This window comes from Macadamia integrifolia, chromosome 12 (assembly GCF_013358625.1).
Source record: "Macadamia integrifolia cultivar HAES 741 chromosome 12, SCU_Mint_v3, whole genome shotgun sequence".
Classification (NCBI taxonomy): Eukaryota; Viridiplantae; Streptophyta; class Magnoliopsida; order Proteales; family Proteaceae; genus Macadamia; species Macadamia integrifolia.
In genome coordinates this window covers 26,484,159-26,505,330 of record NC_056568.1, presented here as the reverse complement: position 1 = coordinate 26,505,330, position 21,172 = coordinate 26,484,159, and the positions used below count along the sequence as shown (strand labels likewise).

The window sequence follows — 21,172 nt, the reverse complement described above, 5'->3', positions numbered from 1 at the left end:
AAGCCTCATGATCTCAACTACATCGGATCCAGTACTTTGTTCTTTGCTGTTAATGTAACTGAAATACAATTTATGCCAGGTAATGGCTACTTCCACCCTTATATTTTCATTTCCAGTCTAAGAATCCTATTTCAGTGAATACCAAGTTTTTCAAGAACCTTTCTCTGGAACTACAATGATAAGAACAGTAATAGTAAGAGCACAAATCGCCATATTTCCTTTTGGGTGTCACAGAATTACAGATCATATATTATAAATGATTTTGGAAATTTCTCTTTCAATTTGTAAAGCCGTAAATCAAATTAGGAAAAGTCAAGATTTTGCACTCCAAAAAATAATCTTGGTTATAACTGAAACCATATTGAAAGATCCATCAAATGCAACAAATAAGAGAGTTTAATGGTGTCAGATCTTCCAATACAATTTTAGTTCTAACCCAGTAGTATAGAAAGCTGAGCAGTTTATTCTTGAAAACAAATAGCTAAACAGAAAGAAGGGGGGGGGGGCAAAAAAGCGATGCAACATATGGATGTCTTGAAAGACATAAAGAACCTGCTGCCATTGTAGTACATGATGAAAGTGGTTGATATGAATCTCTTAATCATGACCCCAGACATGAGGGTGGATAACTCTAGGAGGATCTGGAATCAAATCATTTGGCCCAAGATCATCAATTGGTGGGCGCTTTTTGTGGTGATCAGTGACAGATTGGTAAGCCATGCCCAATGCTAGAGCCTGCACAAATGGAAACAGAATTAAACCAACAAATCACAATAAACTGCAGCATGACATCGTCCAAGAGATAATACAGTGTGACATGAAGTTGTGCGATGCCAAATGCTGGGGGAAAGCAATATAGGGACACTGGATAGGAGATGATATGTCAGAATGTCTCCACATCCAATACGTGTGTTGTGCACTTGTGCTAACGAAAGCTTGCACAAGTGAATCTCAAAGACTTGGTCATCACTTGAACTTAGATAAGGTATTAGTAAGCAGGAACCATGACATGCTCTGCCACACACTGTTAGCTTCACTGCAAGAATTCATATCTGTGGAGACCAATGCTATATACAACTAAAAAAGGAGATTTGCACATATAAAGGGCTTCTTCGCAACTACCCAGTACCAAACAGGTAGCATATTCCTGGAACCATTTAGTAGCGTGTACAAAAATAGAAATAGAGCAGTGGCAACTTACAATGTGGTCCTGAGAAGGGGGAGCATATATCCCAGTGGTGATAGTGGTTCTACGTCGAGTACCACCTGGAGGTGGGTTCTCAATGCTCTTTAATCCTGTCGGTACAACAATGACGGGCATACCCACAAGATTTCCCATGCAAACTCTCTCCCAATCAGTTGCATTACCAATGAATGCATCAACGGTGAAGCTCTCATGAATTTCCTGAATCAGTTTTCCTCGTGCTCTTTGTGCCTGTGGACATTTTACAACCAACATAGGCAATAACTATTAAATTCCCTTTGCTTCTTTCCTCTTTTCTGCATGAATAGTTGCAACATGGTGTTTACCAAAAAATAAAAGTTGCAACATGGAGAGAGGACCAGAGAGGACCTTAACCTTTTTAAATCAGTGATGATATAATCTATTAATGCAGTGGTGGTTTAACTTAAAGCCTGCTGGAAATAGTTCTTACTTCCCACTACCGAATTGGAATATCAGACCAGGATCCTGCATCAAGAGAACCCCAACAAGCGATTTGTTTATGAGATCTGGGATTGCTCTCACATGATTGTGGTCATCTGTGAGATCCCGTATGCAGAGACCGGGGGTGATGGCAAAAATCTCATGCTAGGACTGGATGGAGAGGAGACATTCAAGACTGTGCAAGGAGGTGAAATGCCTGGTCATCATCCTTTCAGGTCGACCCATGGTGATAGAGCCTTATGAGGACATGATGAAGGCATTGTTGGCTGCTTGGCTTCAGTGATTGAAGCAGGAAAAGGGATTGCTGATGTTATATTTGGGAAGTATGATTTCCAGGATAGGCTTCCAAGGATAATATTCTGTCTGTACCCAAAGGTGGTTGCTCAGTTGGCAAAGGCGAATACTTCAAAAGTAAAGGTCATGAGTTCAAATCTCCTTGGGGCCTAACTATAAAAAAACCCATTCGAATATGAGCCCCAGATGGGCATCCAGTCACGTAAAAGGGGCCACAGTGTTTCGTCTTCCTCAGCATTATCCTTTTCATCTATTTGATTGGTTTGGTAGATTACAACAGAAAATTGTATATAAAAGGCTATATGAGGATCAGAAGGGTATGCTTGTTGTAGTGTTCAAGTTGACAGGGAAAATGCCAAGGTTCGAGTCTTGAGAGCAGCCAATTGGTGCAAAAAAAAAGGCCGAAGGTTAGGATCATTCTCCAAACTCACGCCTCCCACAACCCTACAGAGGCAGGACCAGTACTGGATAATGGCCCTTTGGCAGTTTCAGGGTTCTACAAAGAATCTAGAGCCAAAACTGCTTAACATTCCAAGGTCGATGTAGAATTAATAGACAAAATTGGGACAGAATAAAGGTATGATAAGAGAAATTAGGCAAGCCAGATCCAACAATCAGATTGACAGTATATACAGGGTATCTGCCAAGAGCGAATGAGAATAGATAAGAAGTTAGAAGGAGAAATATAAGAAGAATAGAAAAAGGGATGAGAGAAGATGACACCTGAGAAGAGATGATTAGAACTAGAAGAAAAAGAAGATAGAAGCAAATTGTCAGGAGAGGAGACTTCAACCCCTATATAGAGCTCAACAGCTAAGAAAACTCATAAAAAATTTTCAATTTATTTTATCAAATCATGTTAAATGATGGCAGGGTGTACACTTATATATAGCTCTGAAAATATAAATTGTAGTGGTAAGTATCTTAATCTAATTCAAACACCTAATTTTAACTACTAATCTCGTGGACTAACTTCACCCCTCCTTTATGGGTTTATAAATCAGGCATGTATCCATTATAATGAAACCTAAGAGGAAAAAAAGACCCAACCTATAATATAATTATTCATTTCTTATTTCAGTTTATAGCAAGGTTTAAGATCTCACTCTCGCCACCCATCTTGCTATCCCATAAAGACGAGATCTGGCGAGCTCTTGTATTTTTTTTGTGTTTAATTTGCTGATTGGTTTTCGGTGGGCATATGGCCTTTGTAGCCTCGGAAACTGTGTATTTACCCTATTTTAGGCATTCTAAACACAATGGAAACATCATTTTTTTAGAAATCAAACTCAAAATGATACTTTGACTTTGTACAGTATGTAAGTAGTCGGCGACTCTTCGGACCCTTCATCTAGTATGATATATTCCTCAATCCACCTTCCACAATCATCATTCTGACACAACATAATCATTAGAATATAAAAGACATCATTTCTAATTATTATTGATAATTGATGAGACACATACATTGGAAATTTGAAATGACATAAGATAAGCAACATAACAAGTAACAACATACTTGCATAAAGTACATATTAGTAATAACTAACATAGATATACTAATATAGTAGACAACTAGACATTTAGACTCCATCCTAGGGACCTAGACTCTTACTACTGAAGTAAGTGCCGGGCCATATCATCACAACCTCCACATTGTTGATGCTGATGTCGAAGCATGTTTTGCTCTGATTGAATCACAAAGGCTGGCCATATCATAGTATGACGGAAGTAATACTCAAAGTTTGTCACAACAGCCCTATAAACATCATCACCAACATAATGGAGATACCCAATCCTTGGGTAGATATCTATGAAACTAAATGAGCTGGAACAAGATCCACAGTTGCTGGTTGGTCCTTGACAGACAGGAACCTGCACCGGCATGTATGGCTGGGGGGGCTGGAACCCCAAAGATGTTATCCACAAAAATTAATCCAATGTGGGAGTGTGACTGACCCTCATACTCAGAGGTAGAGGGGAAAGAGTTGGCCTGTGGATGTCCAAACTGGCTATAATGGCTATAGTCTGAACCGGTTGTCCCTGTGCCATACGGTGCATGCAACCGCTCCCCATGAATACCACTCTATGCTTAAGCCTCCTAGAGTGTCAATCAAGCTCCAAATAGAGATGTCCATGAATCCATAGATCACACTTAGGTACCGTTTGACAACGTTTCTGCCATTTCTGTGTCCAGAAATACCACAAACATAAATTCACGTTTTTGAGAACAGAAACGGATTTTTAGGTGTTTGATAAACCTTGTTTCTTGAAACGTTTTTCACACACATTCCTGTTTGAAAATTTGGGAATATTGCCCAAATCCTAATCAATTCAAAACCGAATTGGGATCAGAGGAGGAAATAACAACCACTTTTATACTGATTGAACACTGTTCGTCTCAAAAAGGGAAATATACTCATGCATTATGGCTAAAATTTAGGGAAGGGTTAAAATCCCCTTACTGTTCTTAAAACAAACGACCGAAGGGTAACAGAGCAGTTTGAAGGTAAGCGTACCCAGCAAACCGCTAGAAATCTTGTTTTCTAAATCTTGCAAAATAGGATGTAAGAACAAACAATGAATCAACAACCAATCCAAGCTTTCCGATAGGGGATATTTAAGGTTTCAGTAATTAGGTCGAACAATTGCAACCCTACCTTGTAGATCAATGGAGAGAAGCGAAAGGGAAGGCAAAACCAAGCACGATTCTTGCTTGCTCTACACTCACTGAAGTCGCCTGAAGCTTGTGGAACACAAATCTGAGGTAGAAGAGAAGATTGATTATGACTCTTTTGTAGACTTACCAAGGGTTATTGTACAACTCACATGACATAGGATTTGCAACACCATGAACAAATCTCTCCAACTATGGAAGTGACTGATGAGGTTCACGAGAGCTCCTTTGGCTTCATGAGTTGTGCCTAAGAAAAATCGATGAAGGATTACAAACGCTTGAAATAGCAGAGGAGTACGTTTTCTTCACAATCATGCAGTTCAGCCTGGGATAAATAAAAAGCTTTTTTTTTATCGGGCTTGATGTAATAATGAGGTTGAACGGTCGCTTCTGGAAACAACGAAACAAGTTCGACTTGTTCGTTTCTTGTACCATAAATTGATAGAAATTTGTAACACCCCGGCCCCATTAACCTTGCATAATATTGTCCTCTTTGGCCCATGGGCCTCAATGCTTTAAAACGCGTTGTGGCAATTTAAGGAGGCTAGAGGTTATTAACTAGTCCAAAAATCTCTCCCTGGGTGATGTGGGACTAAAGTTTGCACACCCTCATCGATCTTCCAAACCCCCTGGTGCTTACCGTATTCTTGGTGGGGATACCTCACCGATCTCCCAGGTGGGTTCGGTACTTGCCGTACTCTTAAGTCTTACAAACTTCCCCCTTTTCTGCTCTGATACCATTTGTGAGACTCAATAAAACGGCCAGTACCAGGGGGTTTGGGAGATCGGTGAGGGTGTGCCAATTTTAGTCCCACGTCTCCCAGGGAGAGATTACTGGGCTAGTTAATAATCTCTAGCCTCCTTAACATGACACAAAGCGTTTTAAAGCCTTGAGGCCTATGGGCCAAAGAGGACAATATTGCGCAAGGTTAATGGGGCCGAGGTGTTACAAATGATATCAGAGCAGACCTTGATAGTGTGTGGGCCCACAGCGGGGACGCTATGCCAAATGAGGGGAAGTTTGTAAGACTCAAGAATACGGCAAGTATCGGACCCGCCTAGAAGATCGGTGAGGTGTCCCCACCAAGAATACGACAAGTACCAGGGGGTTTGGAAGATTGGTGAGGATGTGTAAACTTTAGTCTCACATCGCCTAGGGTGAAATTTCTGGACTAGTTAATAACCTCTAGCCTCCTTAACATGGCACAACGCGTTTTAAAGCCTTGAGGCCCATAGGCCAAAGAGGATAATATTATACAAGGTTAATAGGGCTGAGGTGTTACAAATGGTATCAGAGCAGACCCCAACAGTGTGTGCGGCCACAACTGGGACACTATGCCGAAAGGGGAAAAGTTTGTGAGACCCAAGAATACAGCAAGTACCGGACCCACCTGAGAGATCGGTGAGGTGTCCCCACCAAGAATACGGCCAAAACCAGGGGGTTTGGAAGATCGGTGAGGGTGTGCAAACTTTAGTCCCACATTTCCTAGGGAGAGATTACTGGGCTAGTTAATAACCTCTAGCCTCCTTAACATGGTACAACGCGTTTTAAAGCCTTGAGGCCTATGGGCTAAAGAGGACAATATTGAGCAAGGTTAATAGGTCGGGGTGTTACAAATTTCAATTTCTAATTCTAAAAATAGTTGAAACAAAACACTTTTACCAAAAGTATTTTACCCTACTTCTCCGCTTTTAGGAATAAGAAAATGCAGAAATGCTTTTCTGGGAGCGTTGTCAAACGGTACCTTAGCAGCATCACATATAAATAAAAATAAATAAATAAATAAATAATGGCAACCAACAAGTTTTCATAATGTTAATGTTGCAATATTAAACCTTGTAACAAAAATCAGAAACCAGAAAAGAGAAGAAGAAGAGAAGAAAGAGAGACCGACAGCAGTCCAAAGAACAGAGCAGCCTACGATCAGTCCAGAATAACTGATCGCAGTCTCTTAGACAGTATATATTAAAAATATGGTGAGAGATTACAAGTATACCCCCTAGAATACATAACCAAACCCTAATGGAGCAAAGAAGGTCCGATAGGACAAGTGTGCCCTATCGGACCTGTCCAAATGGCGTTAATCCCAATAAGGGATTAGCGTTGTTTTGAAACAACGATAGATTCAACACTCCCCCTCAAGCTGAAGCATACACATCACCCATGCTTAGCTTGGTACAACCATTGCAAAAACTAGGAGCAAAAAAAGACTTAGTAAACATGTCAGCTAACTGATCCGTCGAAGGAACAAATGTAGTCTCAATCAGCTTCTTTAGAACAGCACCACGAACAAAATGGTAGTCCACTTCTATGTGTTTGGTCCTCTCATGGAAGACCGGGTTACTAGCAATGTAAACTGCAGCCTGGTTGTCGCAATACATCTTCATAGGCTTATTCATTGGAAATCCCAACTCCAAGAGTAACAACCACAACCACATCAACTCAACCGTGATATGAGTCATACCTCTGTACTCTACTTTTGCACTGGACAGGACAATAGTAGTCTGCTTTTTGCTACGCCACGTAATAAGATTACCTCCAACAAATGTACAGTATCCAGTAGTAGATCGCCGATAACTTACAGAGCCAGCCCAATCAACATCAGAATAACCTGCTAGATCCATATGCCGATTAGGACGATAAATCAAACCTTATCCAGGAGCACCCTTCAAATATCGAAGAACACGAACGGCAACATCCCAATGTGCTTTTTGAGGAAACTGCATGAACTGACTAAGAACTCCCACGACATAGGAAATGTCGGGGCGAGTCACAGTGAGATAAATCAACTTGCCAATTAAGCTCCTGTACTGATGCACATCTTGGAGGGTTTCATCATCATCCACACCAAACTTTTGGGGAGGGTCCATAGGAATATCAACGGGTCTAGATGCGAGCATCCTAGTATCAGATAGAAGATCCACCACATACTTCCTTTAAGACTGACTGATCCCTTTCTTGTAGCGGATTACCTCAATCCCAAGTAAATAATGAAGTTGGCCTAGATCCCTTGCCTGAAAATGATGCTAGAGATGATCTTTACCTCAGAAATTCTTGCCTCATCATTAGTTCATTACCGGTCAGAATAATGTCATCAATATATACTACCAACACAACCAGCTTATCACCTCTGCGACGAACAAACACCGAGTGATCAGAATAACACTGAGAAAAACCATAAGTAACTATGGTAGCACTGAACTTGTCAAACCATGCCCGAGGAGACTGTTTGAGCCCATAGATAGCCTTGTGTAAGCGACACACACGACCTATACCCTCCCCCTAAGCAACATACCCATGAGGTTGCTCCATATATACCACTTCCTATAGATCCCCATACAAGAAAGCATTATTAATGTCCAACTGAAATAAAGGCCAATCAAAGTTAATAGCAAGAGAAATAAGAAGATGAACAGAATTCAGTCTGGCAACTGGGGAGAAGGTCTCAAAGTACAACACCATAGGTCTGAGTATATCCCTTAGCAACCAGACGGGCCTTCAACCCCTCAACAGAGCCATCTGCATGATACTTAAAGGTGTACACCCAACGACACTTCACCAGATCCTTACCAGGAGGTAAATCTACTAGACTCCAGGTACCACGACTCACGAGAGCATCCATTTCTACATCCAAGGCAGCCTTCCATCCAGGGAGACGTAGGGCCTCATTATAGGTACGAGGTATAGGGTTAGTGGAAAGAGATAGGGCAAGACCATGGATAGGAGAGGGAAGATGAGATAAAGACACAAAATTATCAATAGGGTACACAACCATAGATTTTTGAGTGCAAGAACGTGTATTTTTCCTGTGTGCAATTGGTAAGTCATCAGAGGGGGAAAAAAATTTCACCAGAGGAAGGCAACAGTGGCAGAAGTGAAGCATCTAGAGTAATTACCTCGCCACGTGGCTGTCCAATCTTCTTCCTGCGCTGATAAACCTATAGAGGAGGGGAGTCACTAGCACTAGGAGCATCAGGGAAGGGTATAAGTGAGGGTATAGGTGGAGGAGAGGGGAAAAGACCACTCTACACTGGATGAGGGCATAAGAGGAAGGTAGAAAGGCGTACCTTCAAAGGTCACGTTGGCACTAACAAAGTTCCTATGACTGGTAGGGTCATAACACTTATACCCTTTCTGAGTACGAGAATAACCCAAAAATATGTATTTAGTAGATCTAGGAGACAACTTATCAACTTGCATGTGCAAATTATGAACAAAACACACCCAAAAACCCGAGGAACGGGAAAACTCGATAAATTAGGATACATAACAGAGAAAGGAGATTTATCAGACAAAACAGATGATGGCATGCGGTTAATCAAATGACAGGCAGTTAAGACTCCATCACATCAAAAATGCTTAGGGACATGCATATGTAACATCATGGCTCGGGCAACCTCAAGGAGGTGCCGATTCTTGCACTCTGCTACTCCATTTTGCTGTGGAGTATAGGCACAACTAGTTTGGTGGATCATCTCGTGAGCATTACAAAAATCAGAAATATCAGTTTAAGCATATTCTAAAGCATTATCAGAACGAAAGATTTTAATAGGAATGCCAAACTGAGCCTTTATTTCATTATAGAATTTTTTGAATACATATAAAAATTCAGACCTGTCCTTTAACATGTAAAGCCATGTAAGGCAGGAATGATCATCCACAAATGTCACAAAATACCGAAACCCAAATCTATTACTGACTCTGCAAGGCCCCATACATTAGAGTGGACTAAAGAAAATAAAAACGGTCTACGAGTCACAGAGCGAGATGGGAAAGACACAGGATGATATTTTTCCAACTTACAAGCCTCACACTCTAACCTAGGAGCAGACTTAAAACTAGGAAATAAAAGTAAGCCATGTAAGGCGGGAATGATCATCCACAAATGTCACAAAATACCGAAACCCAAATCTATTACTGACTCTGCAAGGCCCCATACATTAGAGTGGACTAAAGAAAATAAAAACGGTCTACGAGTCACAGAGCGAGATGGGAAAGACACAGGATGATATTTTTCCAACTCACAAGCCTCACACTCTAACCTAGGAGCAGACTTAAAACTAGGAAATAAAAGTTGTAACCTAGAAAGCGATAAATGACCTAAACGACAATGCCATTGGAAGGGAGTAATGTCTCCCACAGCAGTAGCAACAACAGAAGAGGTAGGACAGCCACTGTTGAGATAATATAATCCATTCTTTTCACGCCCTCCACCAATCGTCTTCCTCGTATGAAGGTCCTGAAAGACACAGTAAGAAGGAAAGAATGTTACTGAACAATTTAACGAATTAGTTAATTGACTCATCGAGAAAAGACTTGAGAGAAATTGAGGAACATGTAAGACAGAGGATAGGTTTACGGATGGGGTAGGTGAAATAGAACCATGACCTAGAACCGGTGTTGAAGCACCATTAGCAAGAATCACAGATTTCGAACTAGAACTAGTAGAAAAATTCTTAAAAAGTGACGACTTACTGGTCATATAGGCAGAAGCACCTGAATCAATGATCTAGGGGCTAGATGTAGTGAAGAGCTAAGGTACCTGTGTGGGCTAGGGTAGCAGCGGATGTAGACGCACCATTGGATGTATTAGAGGATGCCTTAAGAGTGTGTAATCGCTGAAGCTACTGATTGATGTCATCGCGCAGACTAGTAGAGGAATCTTCTGAAGAAGGTGTAGGCTTAGTAGCAACCGGAGACACTGTGTCAGTACCATCATCCGACATTGCACGATTGGCCAATTGGGTTACCCATTCTGGTTTGCCATGCTTTGCCCAACAAGTCTCAATCGTATGATTAGGCTTCCCACAGTATGTGTATTGTCGAGCAACACGATCAGATGTTTGCCCAGTAGAACCTCTACCTGCAAAGCCACGTCCTCCCCCACGACCGCGACCGCGACCGCGACCATGGCCACGGTTAGCAACAAAAGCAGAGTTGTCTTTGGAAGACTGATCAGGCTAGGTGGAGGAGGTGATACGCTGCAACCTGGAATAGGCATCATTCAAAGTACGAATCGTGTCACCCGCAAGTAATTGACCCTTCACGGCCTTCAGATCGTTATTCAGACCAGCCAAGAACTTGGAGACAAAAAATTCATTACGTTGAGCCTTCAGCTTGTCAATATCAGTGGTCAAGGGCTGGAAAACATTGAGTTCTTCCACCATTCCCCTGAATGTACTGTAATACTCTGAAAGAGATTTGTCAGACTGGCGAAACTAAAACAGTTTCTCATAAATATCATAAATTCTTGTCATATTCTTTTCCTGAGAGTATGTTTCACGCAAATCATCCCATACTCCCTTTGCAGTAGAATGGAACATGACATTGGCAGCTACATTAGGTTCCATACTGTTCCATAATCAAATTAAAATAAGAGCATTCTCCTTCAGCCAATCATCATAGCCAGTATCAGAAGATAAAGGTGGATCAGAAGTGGTATACTTGAGTTTTCCCTTGGCCATCAGAAACACCTTTACCGATTGAGCCCACGGGAGGTAGTTGAAATTACCTTTGAGCTTGACGGAGGTAATCTGGACATTAATGTTGTCCGAGGTAGAAGAGGCAGTAGTAGGGGTGGTAGTAGTAGGAGTAGTCATGTCTTTGGTCTCAGCCATGAAGATCTTCAAATCTGAAAACCAGCAGCCAGTGCAGTACTAACACAGCACAGAGCCGAAAAACAAAAAATTTATTTTCTTAAGGATGGGCGCTGCTGTGTAGGGTCGATTCTGCCTGAGAAAAGGGACAAGTCAACTTCAAAATACTAGCCGCATAGGGAGGCACAACAGCGGAGAGCAGCACTTTAATATCAACAGCAAATAAGCCCACAAACAGTGGCAGCAGCCATAAAAAACAGGGAGGGAGAAGCCTCGACCTCAACCAGTACACATACGTAGCAAGTAGTAATAAAGGAAGGACCTAGTTTTACTTATATCATGATAACTAGGTCAAACCAGGTAATAGATGCAGCAAAGAGGCACACCAGAAAAAGAATACCACTAGGTCGAAATCAGCAGGGATTGTTTGTGCTTAGCCAATCGTTTTGATTTAGACCTGCTCTGATACCAAGTTGCAATATTAAACCTTGTAACCAAAATCAGAAACCAGAAAAGAGAAGAATGAGAGACCGATAGCAGTCCAGAGAACAGAGCAGCCTGCGATCAGTCCAGAATAGCTGATCGCAGGTCTCTTAGACAGAATATATATTAAAAATATGGTGAGAGATTATAAGTATACCCCCTAGAATACATAACCAAACCCTAATAGGAGCAAAGCATGTCCGATAGGACAAGTATGCCCCTATCGGACCTGTCCAGTATCGGGATTAGCGCTGTTCTGAACTATGGTTTATAGGACTGCCACTTGCCCCTTGTAGGTTTTTAACGCAATCTGAAAATCTAGATCATGGATCTCATTTCTTAGATGAAAGCAAGCCCAATGTTCAAATCTGTGATTGGATATGAGATAAGGAAGCAACTGTGTTGTTAAGGGAAGAAATCATGGTTCAAGATCCCTGTGAGATCTCTATTTCGCTTGTTGAAATGTGAGCACATGCAATATGAAAAGTGCACAATTTCTCGACAGAGATCTCGAGATCTCAGTGAATATGTTGGTCTCAACTTGACTCAATCGAGTTAGACCAAGTAATATGAGGTATATACATAATTTCGATCTCAACTCAACTGCTCTCACCTCTCTCGTACTTATGTGAAGAAAAAGTGAGCTTTTGGTGGCTTTTCTTTCCAAATCTCTCCTGTACATTGGAAATTAACAACTTCAACACTTGGAGATTGAATATTATCACTTCATCATCAACCTTTAGAGATCCTTTTTTTCTCAATAACAGTTTTAGGTACTCATGTAGTTATGTAACTTATGTCATTTTCAGTCATTTCAGTGCATGTGACTTATTAAACAATTAAGTAATTATCAATGATTATATGTGTTCCAACTTCTAAAAGTATTAGATGTTTTGTGGATTGTGGAATAGCCTAAGGTGAAGGATCCAAAGACTACCTACTAGGGTCAGAAGTCAAAGTATCATTTTGGGTTTGATTTAAAAAATAAAATAAAAATTTGAGGTCTCCAATGTGTTTAGAAGGCCTAAAAAAGGCTAATTGACTAGTTTCAGGGGCTAAGAAACCCATATGGCCACCGAAACCAACCAGGACACAACTAGTATGGCTAGTTCTCGAAAGCCAAAAAGCAGCTATACTCAACTATCATAGGCTGGGGCTGGCCAGCCAGGCAATGAAATTGTTGAAGGACAAACTCATCAGACTGAAAAGCAGCCTGAGTTTGTTGACTAAGCCAAAAAATACCAGATCTCTCGGTATTTTTTACCAGTGAAACCTGTGTCGAGATTGAGACCTCGAACCATGGAAGAAATCAGATTAATGGAATGAGAGGGAAAAGAGATGAGATTGATCTACTTTGAAAAAAGAAGGGAGAGAAGGCATAGAGAGAGGCAACGACCTCAATATCAGGTAATCAAACGAAGTTTTCATTCCAAAATTCCAGAAATCCACGCAGCATTACAACCCCATTTATAGAGACCAAAATAAACTGACCACTCCTAAACTAAATACACAACTATCCCTTTACCTAAACAAAACTAACCTAAACTGACCAAATACTTGCTATGGAAGACTCCAAACAATATAAACTACTGACATAAAATATTTAACAAAATAGGACTCTTTCTAGACTAAACTTAACAGAAAATGGATCCACACAATCTTTTCTATTTACTCAATTTCATATACAGAATTAAGGCCCCAAATATGGGCTTATTAAAAAGGCTCAAACTACATCAAAAAACCCCCAAAATAAGAAGCCCAAGATCCATAGAACCCAATCATCGGCTAAAATAAAGTCTTCGGAGGCCCGATTGGACAATCTTAACAGCATCAGCCTTCCAAGCTTGTGCCTAGGCCTCCATACATAATCATATTTATTGCAATTGCACAACAATTATAGAGTTGAAACAGCCCATCATCTTGTGTCCCACCAGAAAAATATCAAAATGTTCTCTATTTTATGGGATGAGGTTTTGTGCACGGTTGTGCACCTGCATACAATCGTCAGATCGAGGTGAAGAGGGTGCATTGTAAACCCACATCCCCTCATCCAACGGTTGTGTGCATGGTCGTGCATCATGCACGCTTGTGCATACAACCTTTAGCCATATATATTTATTATTATTATTATTATTATTATTATTATTATTATTTTCATTTGTGTGCTACTCCTTGCACCACTAGTGATCATTCCTTTTCTCTCCAAATTGACCGGCCCTGATTAAGAGAAATTTTTACCTTGAAGATCTAGTAATCTGTACTGTAGCAATAACTGTCACATGAATTACCAAAGTAACAGATCAATTTATGAGCCCTTAGCTCATCAAAATTTACATGCCTCTACCTCAGTCCTAGCCATTGAATCTTTAGGTCTGACACCACTTGGATGGTACCAATCATCCATGAAATTGGACAGTGTAAAGTGACGAGGTGGTTTACATAGTTCAATTATTTGGCCATATATGATTTCCTTCCAAATTCTTCGAGCTATTGTTTTTCCTTGCATTTTGATGAAGAAACTCTAATAAAAAAAAACCTATCTAAATTAATATACAACCATTCCACAACTTTATTCTGCCTTCACCAGTCTCTACCTATAGATTATTAGATGTGTGTGAGACAAACCTGCAGGTAGTCTACTGCTGGTATCATGCGAGCACGACGTAGTTCTACTGGCCACTGGTCTTGAGCTTCATAAACATCATCCTGTCCAGATCTCTGCCACTCATCAAAATGTGCTAACATATCAACATCCATTGTGATATTCAGGATGCCTTGAACAGATTCAACTGTGTAATTCAGCTTAAAAGGAACCACATTAACACCCTTTGAGGCAAGAACATTGACAACCTGGTTGAAGAAATAAGAGAAGAGTTTCAACAACCACATCAAAAAGTGGGACATTACTTTAAGACCAGAATTCCAACCCTTCCGAGGAAGCAGAAATCAAGTCTATGAAGACAATAAGCTTGAAAAAAGGTAAGTACTGATACTACAATAAGTAGAAGAAACTTCTCAGCAGACCTCCATCTCCACATCTTCCAAATAGCCCACAGTGAGCTTGGTGATGTCAACAGAAAAGGGGTCCCCAAGAGAAATGTCTCTAGAGGAGAGATCGTCTAGATCTTTGCCTCGAATGGCATCCAGAATAACTGCACAATCCCTGGCACTTCTACAGAAGGGACCAAGCTTATCCTGTTAAACAGAAGAGATTCCACAGATATTTTCAAATAACCAAAAAAGGGAATGTAGAAAAGAATGCAGTTGAGCACTTGACTTACCAAGCTTTCTGAGATGCTCATAACACCAGATCGACCAACAGTACCAAAAGTTGGGCGTAGTGCTGTAACACCACAACGTGCAGCAGGGTACGTAATAGAGCCAGCTGTTTCTGAACCAATTGCAAAAGGAACAAGTCCTGCAACAAGAGCCGAAAAAAAAATCATTAGTTGGAGAAGCCTTCCATGTGAAGATCTCTATTTTAGGTATCCAAGCATGATAACTCTATAAAGGTTGTTGCATGAGCAATACATGATATAAAGTATAAAACTAAGAATATTTATCTTCCTCTTTAGTTTTTATCAATAGATCCAAATAAAACCATGCAATAGTTTCCTGGAAATAGCAAAAAATATGGATATATAAGTTAAGTTCCGTGTGACCAACCATCTGTGTGTGTCATAACCCTAGTTATTAAATTCTCCGAATAATTCGGCCAAACAGAATTTTATCGAATTTTACGAATAATTCGGTCTGAATCCGAATCAAATAAAAAAATCTCGAATTTTGTAGATTTTTTTAAAATTCACGAATAATTCGGCCAAACCGAATTTTGTCCCATGTAAAAAAAAAAAAAACTTTATCTTGAATAAGTCAATAAGCCTTTAGAAAATAGTGTGATTATTATGCATTTATTATCCTAATGTTACTTTTCTTCTTTTTTTAACAGAAACCAACAAAGTTTATTTTTCCTGAGGTAATCTCTCACACTTCTACAAAATATATAAATAAATAAATCTCTCATCCCATTTTGGTTTGACTAAGTCTTACAGTCATTACTCTCTCTCTAGTCTTTAAGGTGAACATGCATGGTGGGTGACGTGGGTCTAGCTGAATTTGTGCTCAGTCTCCCCTCTCAGTCTCTCTTTCTCTGATTCAATTATTTGAGTAATAGGAAATGAGTATAGAAAACAAAAAGAGCTAAATATAATATTTTTATCTTTAAAATTTAAAATTTTAATTTTTATATCATTTGTATGTTATGTACATCTGATAGTTGATAGATAATATGAAACAAGTATTGCAAATATTAAAAATAACATTCGAATATTTTGGCCACTTTTTATTTTTGTAAAAGAATAATTCCCGAATCCGAATTCAAACTCGAATTTTATTATCTCCCCTCTTTTTACCGATATTTTGACCGACTCGTTGAATTAATGAAACGAATTAATCCGAATAATTCTTCATCCAAATAATTCCCGAATCCGAATTTAATAACTATGGTCATAACCAGGTTAATTAAAATGAAGAATCTTGTGAACCCATCACCAAGCAATTCATGCTAGAACTGCACAGTGAGTCCAAACATTTAACACCCTGATACCCCCATGAAATTGATGGCAGAAGGTTAATCTAATAAGGTACAGTAACACTTGAACCTAATACACAACCAATTTGTAAAAACATGTAAACTTCAATAACTGTGATATACACTCCTGCCATGAGAAATCAAGTGTCTTTTGTGCACAAAAATGTTGTTGAAAATTCACTTGCAGATCGACCACCCAACATAAACAGCAGAACCAAGAAACATGGGGAAAAATCATCTGCAAAGAAAATGAAACAATCTCAAACTGTGCAGCTAACTGAAGAACCTGCTGAGGTACTGGAAGCAGGCCCAGCTGATGAACCAGTCGAGAATTCTTCAATATTCCACGGGTTTCGTGTCCTTCCCCCGAACCATATGTCATCATATGCAAGTGACCCAGTAACAAGCTTTGCAACTAGAACTGCCCCTGCAGATCTTAGTCTGCATAGGAAGAAAAAAAACAAAATCAAAACTAACCAAGTTTAGAGTGACAAAAAATTCTTGACCGAAGGTTCAAGATTTCCGGACTGTACCTTTTATAGACCCATGCTTTCATGTTGAGTTTTTGATTCTCAAAAGTTGTTGAACCCCATGTGGTCCTATATCCAGGCACTGAAATTATGTCTTTCAACCCATATGGAATCCCATGGAGAGGACCTATACAACATTCAAACTTGAAATTGAGTAAATTACTTGATGACAGGTCACATGCTAAAATGCTATATGAGAAGTCCTCCAATAGATGGAACATTTTGATATCAGAAATTTGTCATTTTATATTATGAGCTTGAGTCCTCCAATTATATCAGAAGACTGTCTGATGCCTATCCTAACATGCCTGGACAATCAAAAAATGGTTCATCTGTTAATAGTTCCCCTGATAAGATCCAGCAATTTTGTTTATGGGTTGGAAGATTCTAAAAGTTTTGCAAGTATGCACATGAACATCAGATTAAAGACTTCCACAAGTACAATAACACAGTTGCAGCCGTTACTATACATGTTCAGGGAGAACTGGAATGGATACTTGACATAATATTTAAAACATACAAGTAAAGAAGACAGGAAACTGATTAGATTAGCAGGAGATACCTAAATATTTTCCCTGGTCAAGTAAATCATCAGCCTCTTTTGCCTGTTTGTATGCCAAATCTTCTGTATAAGAAACCACAGATTCAAGAACAGGCCCATACCTAATGGAATCACAGAATGCATCATCAACAGAAGTCTGTATAGTGTAGAGAGAGAGAGAGAGAGAGAGAGAGAGAGATCAAAAACCCAATGTAACAGCTTGGACCGTGTACCTCTTTAATCTCTGTAGGAAGATCCTAGTCAGTTCCTGTGATGTTATTTGCTTAGTCTTAACAAGTTGTCCCAGCTCAAGAACCTGAAACATAATCCTATCCCAAACATGAGGATTGAAAGCAACTGCAGACCATCATTTTCTACTTGAAGTGATTAAATACTTGAACAGCACAAAAGACTTACACTCATGAAAGTTATATCTTCATCATCATCAGGTCTTTTAACGCCAGAGAGGGAAGGATAACTGAATGGTTTGCGTTGGCCAGGTGTTTCTTTACTACCCCATTCAGGATTGAAAACTAAGACAGATGGATCATGCAACCCGCCATTGTGAGAAGCAACCAACTTCCGGTTGGCTCTGAAAATGGGGATATTTAACTCTATTGCACCCTTAGCCATCTCCTCTGCCTATGGAAAAGGAGGGGAGGAAAAAATTAAAAATAAAAGGCAACAGTTTAGGATCCCATTGTAGGAAAGTTTAACATTTTCAATAACCAGTGGCAATAAATCAATGTATCGGTTATATTCTTTACAAATTTCATCAAATTACCTTTGTATCATTGAAGAAGTTGGCATCAAAGAATTTCAATGAATCTCTAAGAAGCTTAGCATCTTCACTAATTTTTACTGAGCATGAAGTATTATTCTGAGAACCACATTGCCCACTGTCCTAATCAGAATGAACATGAAAGTAAATTTCATCCAAAGAAGAAACCGGAAATGGAATTGCAGTTGTTGAAAATCTCGAGCTTTGAGTAGATATTGTTACCTGGTTACAGGAGTAAGGGAATGGACCTGGCTTGTGCGACAAAATAGTTTCCAGATTTTCCTGTAAGGACTCACTTGATTGTTTTTTCCTTACATACGTTAAGAATATATAAACATAGATATATCCTTCTACTAAGTTGAAGCAAAAAAGATAACAAATTTTGAGTTCTATTCACTCTTTCTCATCATTATCTAGCAGATTTCAGAAAAATCTTTCCTGGTGTTCATAAAGGAGAGAGAGAGAGAGAGAGAGAGAGAGAAGTTACCATTCTCTGAGATTCCAGCAGAGAAGAACCATAATTATCATTCGTAATTTGCTGCATTACTGCAAAGGACCCCAAAGAAGAAACAAAGAAAGCTACACGTATCCAAGTAGCAGAACACGCATCGGAAGACATGGCTGCAGTGGGTTCGCTGTGTCCAATCGTCAAAGGGCAACTACTCAAGACCTCCACAGAGCCGCCAATGCTTACGATATATAAATACAAATAACTTTTGTGTTAATCTAGCAGTAGCAGAGCCCCTGCTTCTGCATCACCGATTACACACAAGAGGGAAACCCAGTTCCCAGATTTACCTCCTCGTCACTGAGAAGTCTTCACTGCCTTTCGTCTGCACAAACTGTTGGTCTTCTTTTCATTGCCTAATCCAGTCTTGATTACTCTTGAGGTATCTACATGATATGATCGAAGAACAGCAGCAGCACCTATAAAAAAAAATAAAAAGGAAAAAAGAAAGAATAGAAGGCGTCAACAGGCGAAATATGCAGATTTTTTATCAGAAGCAAATTGGTTTGGTTTTTCACCTTCACCACCTCTCGCTTCTTGCTAGAAGATCCGACCAGTCTCATAAAGCAGGGGACTTTATATGAATTGAATTTTAAGCCTCAGAGGAAATATTACCACCAAGATGGTCAGCGCACTGGAGCGAATATGGCAGGAAGCCAATGGTTTTTTACATTTTTTTATTCCTGGGTAGAAAGGACTTTCAAACCACCAAGGAAAGCCATCTCCACGATTTATTATTATTATTATTATTATTATTATTATTATAATTATTATTATTATTATAATAATAATAATAATTATTATTATTATTATTATTTTGATAAATAGTATGGGTATAAAGGGCAAGCTTTCTGGCAGAATGGTCAAATTGCTCTATTGCAACCATTTGGTCATATGTTAGATACTTAGAAATAGCCTCTCTTGCAAAATGAGGGGTAAGGCTGAGTACATTTGCCCCTCTCAGACCCTATCATAGTGGGAGCTTTATGCAATGGGTTGTTCTTTTCTAAAAAGTATGGGTGTCAATCGATTGAGCTTTGTGCATTGTGATCAACTTGTTTGAGTAATTAGTCCTAATAAGATAGGCATTGTCCCATTTATAAACGATTGGCTGTGTAAAGGTATCAATTCTAAGCCCACATCGACTAGCCCGAACGGGAAAACTTGAGAAACCATTTATTGATTGAATAATATTCGATTGTTCCTAGTGCGAGGATCCAGCCTGATGGTTGCCCAACGAGGACCAACTGCCTAAGAGCTAACCCCTAAAAGCCAGTTTAGAGATAATTATAAATAAACGGTTCAATAGACCAGTTAAGGTTCTTTTAGCTTGATTAGTGGTAGTCCAATTAAATATCGGTATGCTCGACCATTTATAAATGGGACCATGCCTAGCCTATGGGGACTAATTACTTAAAGAGACTAATCATGGTATAAGATCTTAAATTAGGGGGATGTTGGCTACAATTTTGGCAATCATGCGACAAATAATGAAGTGCGTAGGTGTGCCAGAATTGTAAAATTCAATGAAGTGTAATGGAATATGATACTCCTAACCAATGAGAAAGTGAAATCTTTCCAATGCTTTGATTGCTCCAAAGACTTTATAGGAAAACAAAATTCATAAGGAAAAAGAAGAAGAATAAGACAATCCATTAAAAATAATCATGGCAAAACAAGAGCTGCAATGAATGATGATTGAGACAATCATGACAAAACACAGGCTGTCATATTCTTTGAGTCAACCATCACAAAACATGGGCCATCATGGTCTCTCCTAAGAAAATATAAAGACAACAATTAATCCATTTAAAAATAAAAATAAATAAATTCATGGTGTTGTTTGATCCGTTGGATTTGTGTTTCTCTTCCATTGTAGTTCTTCTTATATCATGAAATTTCCATAACTGCAATAGCCCACTCATGAGAGTAGTTATAATTGCTCAAATTATTGAAATTGCACACCTGTAACTCCAATTATTACAACTCTTGTCAATATGGACTTCACCTTGGGCTATTTCGTGTATTAATCAATCTAGCCATATTAGATTAGCCTGATGGATCAACTCCTTAACATATGGTCTTGTTTATCGGTCAACCTAACTAGTCAGTCTGACCAATCAACTCCTTAACACAAGGTCCTCATTTATTGATCAACCTGATCAGTTAGCTTGATTGGTCAGTCGCACTGATCAACTTCTTATTGGTTAATAGGCCTGATGTCGGGTTGATCAATCCCTCAATACATGCTTGTCTTTCTTGCTGGCCGGATTGGTTGAAAGAGGGTCTATAGAGGGGATGCAATTAGACCCAAATGAAATTGGCCTGGACAAAGCAATTGACACCCCTACGTTCAGGTACCAGTGATTGTGGTGGCAGCCAACGTAAAAAAGAATGGGTCACTACCAGCCTACTGTGGAGGCAAGAACACTCCACAAAATGGCTAAGAGCACTGGGGGAGTGCATTTGTGAACTTAAAGGTAACCTTTTTTATCCTCTTCTAT

General features: G+C 39.5%; 1 protein-coding gene across 7 annotated transcripts; it reads right to left on the bottom strand.

Moving 5' to 3' along the window:
• Nucleotides 1–318: 318 nt before the first annotated feature.
• Nucleotides 319–19,361, bottom strand: LOC122058409 (glutamyl-tRNA(Gln) amidotransferase subunit A). Of its 7 annotated transcripts, XM_042621083.1 has the most exons (15): nt 19,187–19,361; nt 18,959–19,087; nt 18,648–18,849; nt 18,383–18,442; nt 18,164–18,283; nt 17,797–18,021; nt 17,613–17,695; nt 17,401–17,501; nt 16,842–16,965; nt 16,595–16,749; nt 14,999–15,135; nt 14,742–14,912; nt 14,343–14,567; nt 1,202–1,435; nt 319–735 (listed from the first exon to the last, which is right to left on the bottom strand). In XM_042621083.1, the coding sequence occupies exons 3-15, from the start codon at nt 18,777–18,779 to the stop codon at nt 598–600; spliced, it is 1,905 nt and encodes a 634-aa protein (XP_042477017.1). In that variant the 5' UTR covers nt 18,780–18,849; nt 18,959–19,087; nt 19,187–19,361; the 3' UTR covers nt 319–597. The 7 variants fall into 7 exon arrangements, with proteins under 7 accessions (XP_042477017.1, XP_042477018.1, XP_042477019.1 ...); XM_042621084.1 differs by having other exon boundaries at nt 18,164–18,259; nt 18,648–19,087; XM_042621085.1 differs by having other exon boundaries at nt 18,164–18,278; nt 18,383–18,408; nt 18,648–19,087; nt 19,187–19,360.
• Between the last annotated feature and the right edge of the window lie 1,811 nt (nt 19,362–21,172).

Excerpts from the sequence above, each read along its gene's own strand:
- LOC122058409 (XM_042621083.1), bottom strand. The coding sequence starts at position 18,779 with ATGTCTTCCGATGCGTGTTCTGCTACTTGGATACGTGTAGCTTTCTTT. Across the intron at positions 18,284-18,382 it reads TCCCTTACTCCTGTAACCAG|GACAGTGGGCAATGTGGTTC; the intron begins GTAACAATATCT and ends CATTCTGATTAG. Across the intron at positions 18,022-18,163 it reads ACTTCTTCAATGATACAAAG|GCAGAGGAGATGGCTAAGGG; the intron begins GTAATTTGATGA and ends CCTTTTCCATAG.